Source organism: Orycteropus afer, unplaced genomic scaffold (genome assembly GCF_000298275.1).
Source record: "Orycteropus afer afer isolate SDZICR_OR568_19922 unplaced genomic scaffold, OryAfe1.0 scaffold00311, whole genome shotgun sequence".
In the NCBI taxonomy this organism is placed as follows: Eukaryota; Metazoa; Chordata; class Mammalia; order Tubulidentata; family Orycteropodidae; genus Orycteropus; species Orycteropus afer.
Window position 1 is genome coordinate 4,165,132 of NW_006921898.1, and position 11,221 is coordinate 4,176,352.

An 11,221-nucleotide genomic window follows, 5' to 3' on the forward strand; every position below is an offset into this window, starting at 1 on the left:
TTTTAAATTGTGATTTGGGTGAAAGTTTACAGAGCAAATTCACTTTCCATACAACAGTTCACATACACTTTGTCTCATGACATTGACTACAATTTACCCCAATGCAACAGCTCCTTTCTCACTTCCTCCCCATAGTTATCTCTTCCCTATGTCCACCCCTCCATGTACTCCTGCCCCCTGAGCTGTCTCCCTCTGCATACACAGCTTTCTCCCATGATTGTTCTCTCCAAGGAGGGTATCTACCTTGGGTAAATGTTCAACTCATACGCCTGTCTTTTGTTTGGCTGGAAGCCACAGGTGTGGGTTCAATTCTAGACTTGAAGGGCAGCTAGGGGCCATAGTCTCATTGGTTCCACCAGGCTCTATCAGACTAGCAGACCTGGTCCTGAACAGGGAGTCTTTAGAGGTGAAATCAGGGGAGACTTCTTGGAGGTTGTGTGAGCAAGAGGAAGAAGTTGTTCTGTCTTATTGGAGGTCAGGGAAGGCTTCACAAAATGGAAGGGCATGCCAGGTAGAGGGACAGGTATAGAGGTGACAGAAAGAGCAGGATGCTCAGAGGAGCCTGAATAGCCTGGCAGCTGGGGTGTGCAGGGATGGGAATGAGGGTGATGGGGAACAATATGGCTGCAGGCCCTGGTGTAAGGCCGAGGGGTGTGTAGGCTCTTGAAGGGAGAGGGGTAAAATGGAGAAACCATTCATTTAAGCAGCCCCTGAACAATGATATGGATGATGGACTGTGGTCTGAGGAGAGCCTGGAGCCTAGACAAGGTGGAGTCTAGAGATTGTGACCATAGTTTGGGGAAGAGAAGATGGTGGCAGAAACTGGGCAGTGACAGTTGGGGAGGTCGGAGGAGAGTGTCCCCAGGAGGGAGAAGGGGATGGTGGGGGTAATTTCCAGGGTTCCAGCAAAGGAGTCATGGAGTGAGCATGCTCTAGGCAGGCTCTAGGGCACTGTGGGCTGAAGCCAACCATGATGTTCACAGGAGTCTTGAACTCAGAGACACAGGCCAGGTGGTCTCTGTCTGTCATCATTGTGTCCTGGGAAGAGATGTGCACAGGTGATATGAAGAGTGGGAAGAGAAGTGGCCCAGAGTGCAACCCCACAAGCTCTGGACATTAAGAGGAGGGCCCTTGAAGAGATTGCCTTAGTCATCTAGTGCTGCTATAACAGAAATATCACAAGTGGATGGCTTTACCAAACACATTTATTTTCTCACAGTTTCAGAGGCTAGAAGTTCTACAGTACCAGCTCTTTGGGAAGCCTTTCTCTGTCTGCTCTGGAGGAAAGTCTTTGTTTCTTTGAGCTTCTGTTCTGGGTAATCTTCATGTGGCTTGGCATATATCTTTTCCATCTCTGCTCTAATGGCTTGTTTAATCTCTTTTGTATCTCAAAGGAGATTGACTCAAGACACATCTGCTCATTAACATGACAATCTACTCTGAAATGGGATTATAACCATGGGGTATAGAGGTTAGGATTTATGGCACATATTTTTTGGGGACATAATTCAATCTATAACAGATTGAGAAGGAGCCACCAGGGAGACAAGGAGGAAATAAAGAGAGCTGCTTCAGGGAAGATGGGCATGTGTGTGTGTATGTGCGTGTGTGTGGGGGATTAGTTTCAGGAGGAGGGAGGGGCATGGTGTCTAGGTAGTGTTGATAAAGACAAAGCTTGAGAGTGGCCACTGGATCCAGCGAGGTTTGGCTAGTCTTGCAGTGACCTTGAGTGGAAGAAAGCACAAAGAAGTGGAGTCAGCATGTCTAGATGACCCTTCCTCAGGTGCGAATGGCAATGGGCTGTGTCTGGAGGAGGCTGGGGGCATTTTTAGACTGGCAAAGTCAGGGAAGAAGGATCCAGGAAAGGGAACAAATCAAACTGTGCTCCAGAACCAGCTGAGAGCTGGGTGCAAAGAACAGGGTGGTGTGGCCTTGAGCTGAACAGGCAACTTCTCTCTTGGGTGGTAAATTTTCTGTGGCATGTGTGTGTGGGTGTGGTCTACTGTTATTCATTCATCAAATATTAACTGTGTGCAGGCAATGCCTAGAGCTGGGGATTCAGAGGTGAACACACTCTATTACCCTGACTCCTAAGGAGGCCATAGAGGTAGAAGGATGTAAGATGGATGCCTGACTCTCTTCCTCTTTTTGGAGGTTCAACCCTCTTAAGCAACCCAGGCTAGGACACTCCCTTGTGGGGCTTGGGAGAGGCTTTCACAGGGAGATGGAGAAACCATTTATTTACCTTATACACAGGTGTCCTCATTCATTGCCCACCAAGCCCTGTGAGGCAACAGCAGGGGCTGAAGCAACCTCCAGCCCACAACCTGGCAGGTGGCCAATGATGGGGTGGGTCAGGAAGATCCCTCATTGGGCCTTTGTGCCAGGCTCAGGCTTGGCATAAAGAAGGCTCCTGTGGGCTGGCCGAAGGCAGACTTGGGGAAAATGAAGACTCAGAGGGGCAGCCTTTCCCTGCAGCAGTGGTCACTGTTGCTGTTGCTTCTGGGCTTGGTGGTACCTAGTGTTGCTGCCCAGGCCCTCAGCTACCAGGACGCTGTGCTCCGTGCTGTGGATGGCCTCAACCAGCAGTCCTCAGATGACAATCTTTACCGCCTCCTGGAGCTGGAGGAGCAGCCTGAAGGAGTAAGTGGGTAGGGGATCAGTTCTGGCTAGGTTTGCTCTTATAATCAACCACTCTCAGTCCCATGTCCTGGCCTCTGTTCATGCCGTACCTTCTGCCAGGAAGGTATTTCCCTCTTTAAGCGTGGTCCCACCTCTCCCAGGAAGCTTTCCCAGAACTGTGAGCTTCTAACCTTAGAATCCCTGCTGTTTGCAGAGGTGCCTCTTCTCTCCAGCAGGCTATAGGGGCTTTTGGAAGCTCCAGGGTCAAGGGCAGGTCATTGGGTCTGGAGGGGAGTGACTTCTCCTGCTTTAAATCTTCTCTCTACCCCATTATCCCCCACACAGGGAAGGGATCTTCCCAGCTTTGAGGTTCTAGTAGAGATGTCTTTACTTCTGGGTGGCTCCCTGATTTCCCTCACCCCACCCCATTGGGGGAGGTGCTCCTCATTAGAGCTTTTCTGTGGTCTGCTTCCACTTACTGGATGTTTGTGGAGGCCAGGAATGGGCTCTGTCCTCCTCACCTCTGTGCCCCAGCACTAAGTCCTGTGCCCAGTGTACTGTGGGTGTTGTTGAAAGGCTGCCCCTTGACACCGGGGGTCGGTGTCAAGGAGACAGAGACCAGGTTCAGGAAGAATGAGCTTGAACCCAGTCTCCCCACTTCTTACCCCTGCCCAGGATGAGAATCCGGACATCCCAAAGCCTGTGAGTTTCACAGTGAAGGAGACGGTGTGCCCTAGGTTGACACAACGGTTTCCTGAGCAATGTGACTTCAAGGAGAATGGGGTGAGGCTAGGATTGGGGGGTGCTGGTGGTGCTTCCAAAAGAACTGAGCAATGCGTCTCCAGGGAACATTTCTAGCCCCTGGGGTGAGGCTGGGAGGGTTACACACAGTGATTTCAGTCTGACCTAGTACCTCCTTGTCCCAGGTGGTGAAGAGGTGTGTGGGGACCGTCACCTTGGACCAGGCCACGGGCTCCTTTGACATCAGCTGTGATGGGGTGAGTGGCCTGTTCTGGGCTGGGGTTGATGGGAGCAGACCAGAATGTGGTATATCCTATGGACCAAATAATCACTGCCCCACCCACAACAGGGAAAGCCCCTCCTACTCTGGGCACCTCCCTTAGCCTGAACTTCCAGTGCTCCAGTTGTTCTGCAGTCCCTTGTTGTTGTTATGTGCCATTGAGTCGGACCTGACTCATAGCGACCCCTGCTTGGGTTTCCGAGGCAGTATCACCACGGAAGTAATTGCCCCCTCTTCCTTTTAAGGAGTGGCTGGTGGGTTTGAACCGCCAGCCTTCTGGTTAGCAGTCAAGTGCCTTAGGCACTATGCTACCAGAGCTCCCCTGCAGTCCCTTAGAGCAGTGATTTTCAAAATGCAGTCCTCACCTGGGAACTGGTTAGAAATACAAATTCTTGGGGCCCATTCAAATGTACTGAATCAGATTCTAGGGCTGGGATCCAGCAATTTGTATCTTAATAAAGCCTACCGGGAATTTTGAGTCCTGCTAGAGTTTAGGAATCGCTACTTAGAGGAATGTAAAGAGCTCTGCTATTGCAGTGGGTAAGGCATTTGGCTACTATCCAGAAGGTTGGTTCAAATCCATCAGCTGCTCCACAGGAGATGAGGCAATCTACTTCTGTCTCGATGGCAGTGGGTTTTACTTAAAGGAATGAGCTCTCCATCCAGCTTTGCTGGGGATGGGCTGTGTGACCCTGGGAGGCCCTTGTCATCTCCAGACCTCAGTTTTCTCATCTATTTATTAGTTGTAGGGATTCAGCCATATGCTCCAAAGGTCACACAGCTAGAGGGTAATCTGGGGCTCCAAGGCTCCTGAGGCAGCCCAGAAAGGGGGAGGGTAGGTGGGAAGTGGTCTTGGTTTGACCCTGGGTCCAGGTCCCACAAGGAGCCTGTTTCTTCCTGGTAAACAGCCTCTGCGTGTCAAGAGAATTGGCTTCTTGGGTGGACTCTTACAGAGAGGTGGAAAAAGGATTGGTGAAAAGATTGAGAGAATTGGACAGAGAATCAAGGATTTTTTCCAGAATCTGGCACCCAGGACAGAAGAGTCCTAGGGTCTGCCCTGCCCTGGCTCATGACTACAGACTCTGAAAAATAAACTCTTGCGAAAGCAAATTCTTTCAGGCTTCCATCTCACTTGTCTTTTCTCCTGTCTTCTCTTCCCACAAATATGTCCTTGACTTTGGGGAGATGCGTATGTATGTGAGTGTGTGTGTATGTGTGCATGCACATGTGAGACATGGCAGCTGTTCCATCCAGGAGGGTATGGGAGGTGGTGGCAGGGGCGCCCCTACATTCTTCACATATTTCCCTTCTCTCCTCAATTAAACGGTCAGCAGGGACCTAAGGGTCCCTACTCTGTGCTGTAGTGGGGATGCCATGGAGCTGTTTCTGCTCACATGGTGGTGAACAGAAGCTAAGAAAGGACAAGGCATTCTGTCAAACACTCCCAGAGACCCAGAGGATTGGGTTCTAAAGTCAGCCTGCTGGTGGAATTCTTTATTTTTTATTTTTGCTGTGTTCCCTCCCCTCGCCTACCACCCCTGGTAACCGAAAGAGTTTCCTTCCATATATAAACCCTTCCTTGACTTTTTACAAGAATGAACCAATAAAATATCTGTCCTGTGATCGACTTTATTTCACTCAGCATAATGCCCTCCAAGTTCATCCATGTTCTGCGATGTTTTGCAGATTCTACATTATTCTTTAGTCTTGCATGGAATTCCATTGTGTGTATGTACCATAGTTTTGTTATCCATTCTACTGTTGATGGGCACCTAGGTTGTTTCCAACTTTTTGCTATTGTAAATAATGCTGCGATGAACATGGGTGTGCATCTATCTGTTCTTGTCCTGGCTCTCACTTCTTTAGGATATATATGGTGGTGGAATTATTATAAGGTCACACTTCCCCTTGAAAAATTTAACCCTGGAAAAGCCCACCACTCCCAGCTTTTTCTCTGGCATTGGGACTCATCACTGTTTCTTCCACTGGCAGCAGAATAAGTTGTGGGCCTGTGTGTAGGGTTAAAGTAGTATGAAAACCATTTTCCACTAAAAACAAGGATCCTGCCCAGCCTAGCAAGGAGCTCCAGCTAGGAGAGACACATAGAGTGACACACAGTCGTAGCTCTGTTGCGTCAGGTGTTTCAGATGCTGCCCCTGTCCTGCCCACTCACCATTCTGTAGCTTCAGGGCTAATCGGAAGTACCGAGTAGTGATAATGTTTAGAGAGGAGCTCCTGCTAGGGTGAAAGTCAGTGGAAAAAAATGTCCTCTCTTCCTTGCCCCTCAGGTGGGCCAGCTCCAACTGAGTTGGGTTACCATCTCCCAGAGGCCCCTAGTGGAGTTAGCCCATGTTGCCCACAGCAATGGTCTGTTCATTAACACACCCTCTTAAGACTGCAGTTCCTGCCCTGATTCACTTCTGTACTCTCCTGCTGGTACTTTCTGTAACGGCATCCCAAATAAACTACCTTCACTGGAATCCTTGTCTTAGGTGTGCTTCTGGACTAACCTAAACTAAGACAAAGACACACCTGTCTGAGAGAAATGGAGGGCAGGATTTCACTTAGCATTTATCTTGGCATCTGTCATGCTTGCTTCTTTTGGGGAGCACATATGGCTGATTCAGGTAGGTTTGAGGAGCCTAAGATGCTTCTCACTCTACGTCCTAAGTTGAGATACATTCTACAGAACCCAGGGGGTTGTGTTGTACCAGAATCAGAGGATATCTGCTAGCTAGAGATGACTGTTAAATTTTTAGTAATGTTTTGAGCTGATTGTTAAACTGTTGGCAGCTTGAAATCAGTCATAGTGGGAGTATTTACACCATGGAAACTGGCGAATGATACAAATCAACTCCCCTGCAATGGTTATTAAAAATGTATTAGCACAACTCTGCCCAGGCATCTATGGATCACTTAGGGTAGAGGGGATGGCAGGGAGGACCTCGAGGAGGAAGTGCCCTTGGGTGAAGGATGAGTAGGAGTCGAAAGAAGGAAGGAAGAGAAGGCAGTCCAGGAAGAGGCTGATGGCCTGAGGGAGTGCTCTGCTCCACACAATGAGAGCTAACGGGTTAAGGATGATTGCCAGGCCTCAAGAGCAGGGAGTGGAGCCCTAGGCAGGTTTACTAGTGAGGCTGCCTTTATTGGTCCCACCCTATTGCATTTGGCAAATACAGAAAGGAAGAAGTAGCTTGGGCTTAAGGAGCTCAGGGCACTCAAAGACAAAGCCTGCCTGGTATTTGACTGACCAAGTTCCATGTCTGGTGGCACAGAGGAGGCAGCCATGACTTGGCCTAAGCCTGACTCAGAGAGGGATCACTCACAAGGATGAGAAGGGCCCATGCTGAATACCTGTTTCCGATATCCTCCCAGAGTTGTCAAACGCAGCAAATGGAGTATGTTGGGGTTTATGTATGTCAGGGTATGCACCTGAAGTATGTGTATGTGGTATGTGGCTGGATATACAGATATGCAGAGGGGTTTGTGACTGAAGTATGTGTATGTGGTATGTGGCTGAATATACAGGTATGCAGAAGGTTTGTGACTGTGGGATATGAGTAGGTATGCAGGGGTGTGTGTGTGCAATTTATATAAAAATTGTATATATTCCCTTTTATTCTATGAAATTACATTTATGTGCATTAAAAATACACTTAATGAGCATAAACCAAAATAGTATTTTATTGACACATTATTCCAGAGAGAAGGGCTAGGCTATAGGAGGATCTCAGGAGCAAGAATTTGATGTGAACAAAAAAATGACTAGAAGAAGTTACAAATAATAGAAATGTAATGCTTATCAAGATACTGAATGTTGGGACTCTCAAGTTTTATAAAAACTTTTTATTTGGCAATTTCAAACTTACAGAATAGTTGGAAAGTACAAAAGATTCTCATATTCTCTTTATAGTTACCTGTTTTAACATTTCATCCTATTTGCTTCTTTATCCTCCCATCTTTCTTTTTCTCTCACACATCTATACAATTTTTTTTTTTTTCTGAGAGTAGGGTGCATATGTTATGTTTCTTTATCCCTTAATATTTCAAAATATATTTGTTAAGAACAAGGATATGTATTTATATAACCACAATCCAGTCATTATATTCAAGAAATGTAACATTAAGGCAATACTTTTATCTAATGTAGATAAATTACTCCTCATTCCAAATTCAATAATTGTCATAATGATGTGCTTTATAGGAACATTTTACCCACTAGAGGATCCAGTTTGTGGTGTACATAGCTTTCTGTACTAATCACTCTGCTCTCATATCCCTGCATACAATGGATGTTGAACAGACGTCAGGCTGGTGCAGTGGATCTGTATTTATCCCTGGGAACACCAATGACTGAAGACCAGACGAGTTGTTGGATGACATCAAGAACATCATAAATGAAGAAAGCAACAGGTCATTAAAAAGACAGAAAAGGAAAAAAAGACCAAATTGGCTGTCAGAAGAAACTCTGAAACTTGCTCTTGAATGGAGAGTAGCTAAAGCAAATGGAAGAAATGAAATAAGAGCTAAACAAAAGATTTCAAACTGCAGCTGAGAAGACAAAGTAAAGTACTATAATGAAATGTGCAAAGACTTGGAGTTAGAAAACCAAAAGGGAAGAACATGCTTAGCATTTCTTAAGCTGAAAGAACTGAAGAAAAAAAATCCAGGCCTTGAGTTGCAATATTGAAGGATTCTATGGGCAAAATATTAAATGATGCAGGAAGCACCAAAATATTAAATGATGGAAAGAATATACAGTCACTGTACCAAAAAGAACTGGTCATTTTTGAAGCATTTCAGGAGGTAGCATATGATCAAGAACCAATGGTACTGTAGGAAGAAGTCCAAGTTCCACTGAAGGAATTGGTGAAAAGCAAGGCTCCAGGAATTGATGGAATACTCATTGAGATGTTTCCACAAATTGATATAGTGCTGGAGGCGCTTCCTGGTTTATGCCAAGAAATTTGAAGTTTGTGTCACCTGCTTACCACAGGTTGTTAATGAGTCTTCCTCCAATCCTGATGCCAACCAACTGGAAGACAACCATATTTGTCCCCATTCCAAAGAAAAGTGATCCAAAAGAACATGAAAATTAACAAACAATATCATTAATATCACATGCAAATACAATTTTGCTGATGATAATTGAAAAATGGAAAATGGTTGCAGCAGAATATTGACAGCGAACTTCCAGAAATTCAAGCTGGATGCAGAAGAGGACATGGAACAAGGGATATCACTGCTGATGTGAGATGGATCTTGGATGAAAGCAAAGAATACCAGAAAGATGCTTACCTGTGTTTTACTGACTATGCAAAGGCATTTGACTATGTGGATAACTACAAATTATGGATAACATGGCAAAGAATGGGAATTCCAGAATACTTAATTGTGCTCACGAAGAACCTATAAATAGACCAAGAGGCTATCATTCAAACAGAACAAGGGGATACTGCACAGTTTTAAATCAGGAAGGGTGTTTGTCAGAGTTGTATCCTTTTATCATACTTATTCAACCTGTATGTTGAGCAAATATGAGGAATGTGGCATCAGGATTGGAGGAAGACTCATTAACAACCTGTGATAAGCAGGTGACACAAACTTGCTTACTGACAGTGCAGAGGACTTGAAGCACTTACCGAAGAAGATCAAAGACTACAGCCTTCAGTATGGTAATCCACATCAATATAATGAAATGGAAAATCTCCACAACTGGACCAACAAGCAACATCATGATAAATGGAGAAAAGACTGAAGTTGTCAGGGATTTCATTTTACTTGGATCCACAATCAACACCCATGGAAGCAGCAGTCAAGAAAGATGACGTATCACACTAGGCAAATCTGCTGCAAAAGACCTCTTTAAAGCGTTAAGGAGCAAAGATGTCACTTTGAAGACGAAGGTGTGCCCACCTAAGCCATAGTATTTTCAATCACCTCACATACATGTGAAAGCTGGACAACGAGTAAGGAAGACCGAAGATGAGTTGATGCCTTTGAATTGTGGTGTTGGTAAAGAATACTGAAAATAACATGGACTGTCAGAAGAAAGAACACATCTGTTCTGAAAGAAGTACAGCTGGATTGCTCCCTAGAAGTGAGAGTGGCCAGACTTCCTCTCACTTTGGTCATGTTGCCAGAAGGGACCAGTCTCTGGAGAAGGGTATTATGCTTGGTGGAGGGTCAGTGAAAAAGAGGAAGATCCTCAATAAGATGGACTGACGCAGTGTCTGTGACGATGGGCTCAAGCATGGCAGAGACTGTGAGGATGGCACAGGACCAGGCAGTGTTTCTTTCAGTTGTGCATAGGGTTGCTATTGAGTTGGAGCTGACTTGACGGCTTCTAAAAACACTAAGAACATGGTGTCCTCAGACTATGCAGCCTCAAGGATGCTGGCAAGTAGCTGTGATTGGCCTCTTTTGGGCTGGACAATGATGACTGACAGACTCTGGACCCAGGACTTCCAGAAGGTTCTACTCCTCACCCTGCACCTGTACTGTCCACTATGTAATGCTTCAGCACTTGAAATGTAGCCAGACTGAACTGAGATGTGCTCTAGGTACAAATATACACAGAGGATATCTAAGGTTTAATATGAAAAGAAAGAATACAATAGCTCATTAAAATCCCGTAATATTGATTACATGTTGAAATGGTAAGAGTCTGGATATATTGGGTTAAACAAATAGTATTGTTGTTGTTGTTGTTGTTATTGTTATGTGCCGTCGAGTCGGCCCCGACTCATAGCGACCCCTCCTTGGGTTTCCGAGGCAGTATCACTACTATTACTAAAATTAATTTCATTCTTTTTACCTTTATAAATATGGTTATTTGAAAATTAAGATGACATATGTGGCTCCCAATTGGGTTTGCATTGTACTACTGTTGCATAGGCCTGCTCTAGATCTAGACCCTGGGGCAGGTCTCTGCATGTTTCATGGCAGATGACAAAGGGAGATTTGGGGTTGAACCACTTATACTTGCTCATAATAATAGTGTAACAATGTTTATTCACTTTCCCCTTGAAAGTGGCTAGGCTTTGTCTCGTTTTGGTGTTGCTCCTAAACTAACCCCATGAGGGAGGTTGGAAGTGGCTGTGATTCAGACCAGATCTGACTGTATAGAAAGAGTCCTGACATGGGGTCAGTATATCTGGTTTGCTTTCCAGCTTTGACAGTTGGAAACCTCCTCTGACTTCAGTGTCCTCATATGTAAAATGGATATACAGCAAGTCCTGCTCTATCCACTTCCTTAGGGTGGATTCTCTAGAGAAGCAAAACCAGTGAAGCTCATATATACATATGGGGTCGGGGTGGGGTGGGAGAGAAAGAAAAAGAGAGAGAGAGAGGAGAGAAATTTATCTCAAGGAAACCACTAATGCAGGTATAAGGCTGGCAAGTCCCAAGTCCATGGGTTACATGTTAAGCTGGAGGCTTCTCATGACTCACACAACTGTAGGGGCTAACAAACCCAAGACTGACAGGCAATATAGCAGGCTGTTGGCTTTGGAGGCTGCCAAACCCAAGATTGGCAGGTAAGATGGTAGGCTGTGGGCTCATAGGCTGCAAAGGCAACAA

At 45.7% G+C, this 11,221-nt stretch overlaps 1 protein-coding gene across 1 annotated transcript; it reads left to right on the forward strand.

Moving 5' to 3' along the window:
* The first annotated feature begins 2,445 nt into the window (after positions 1–2,445).
* LOC103206322 (cathelicidin antimicrobial peptide-like) lies at positions 2,446–4,692 on the forward strand. The gene is made up of 4 exons (XM_007951773.1): positions 2,446–2,643; positions 3,298–3,405; positions 3,549–3,620; positions 4,552–4,692. The coding sequence occupies exons 1-4, from the start codon at positions 2,446–2,448 to the stop codon at positions 4,690–4,692; spliced, it is 519 nt and encodes a 172-aa protein (XP_007949964.1).
* The last annotated feature ends 6,529 nt before the right edge of the window (positions 4,693–11,221 follow it).

Bases quoted from the DNA above. Each gene is read 5' to 3' on its own strand.
- LOC103206322 (XM_007951773.1), top strand. From the start codon at position 2,446: ATGAAGACTCAGAGGGGCAGCCTTTCCCTGCAGCAGTGGTCACTGTTG. The intron at 3,406-3,548 runs GTGAGGCTAGGA...TCCTTGTCCCAG, and splicing joins GTGACTTCAAGGAGAATGGG to GTGGTGAAGAGGTGTGTGGG. The intron at 3,621-4,551 runs GTGAGTGGCCTG...CCTGGTAAACAG, and splicing joins TTGACATCAGCTGTGATGGG to CCTCTGCGTGTCAAGAGAAT.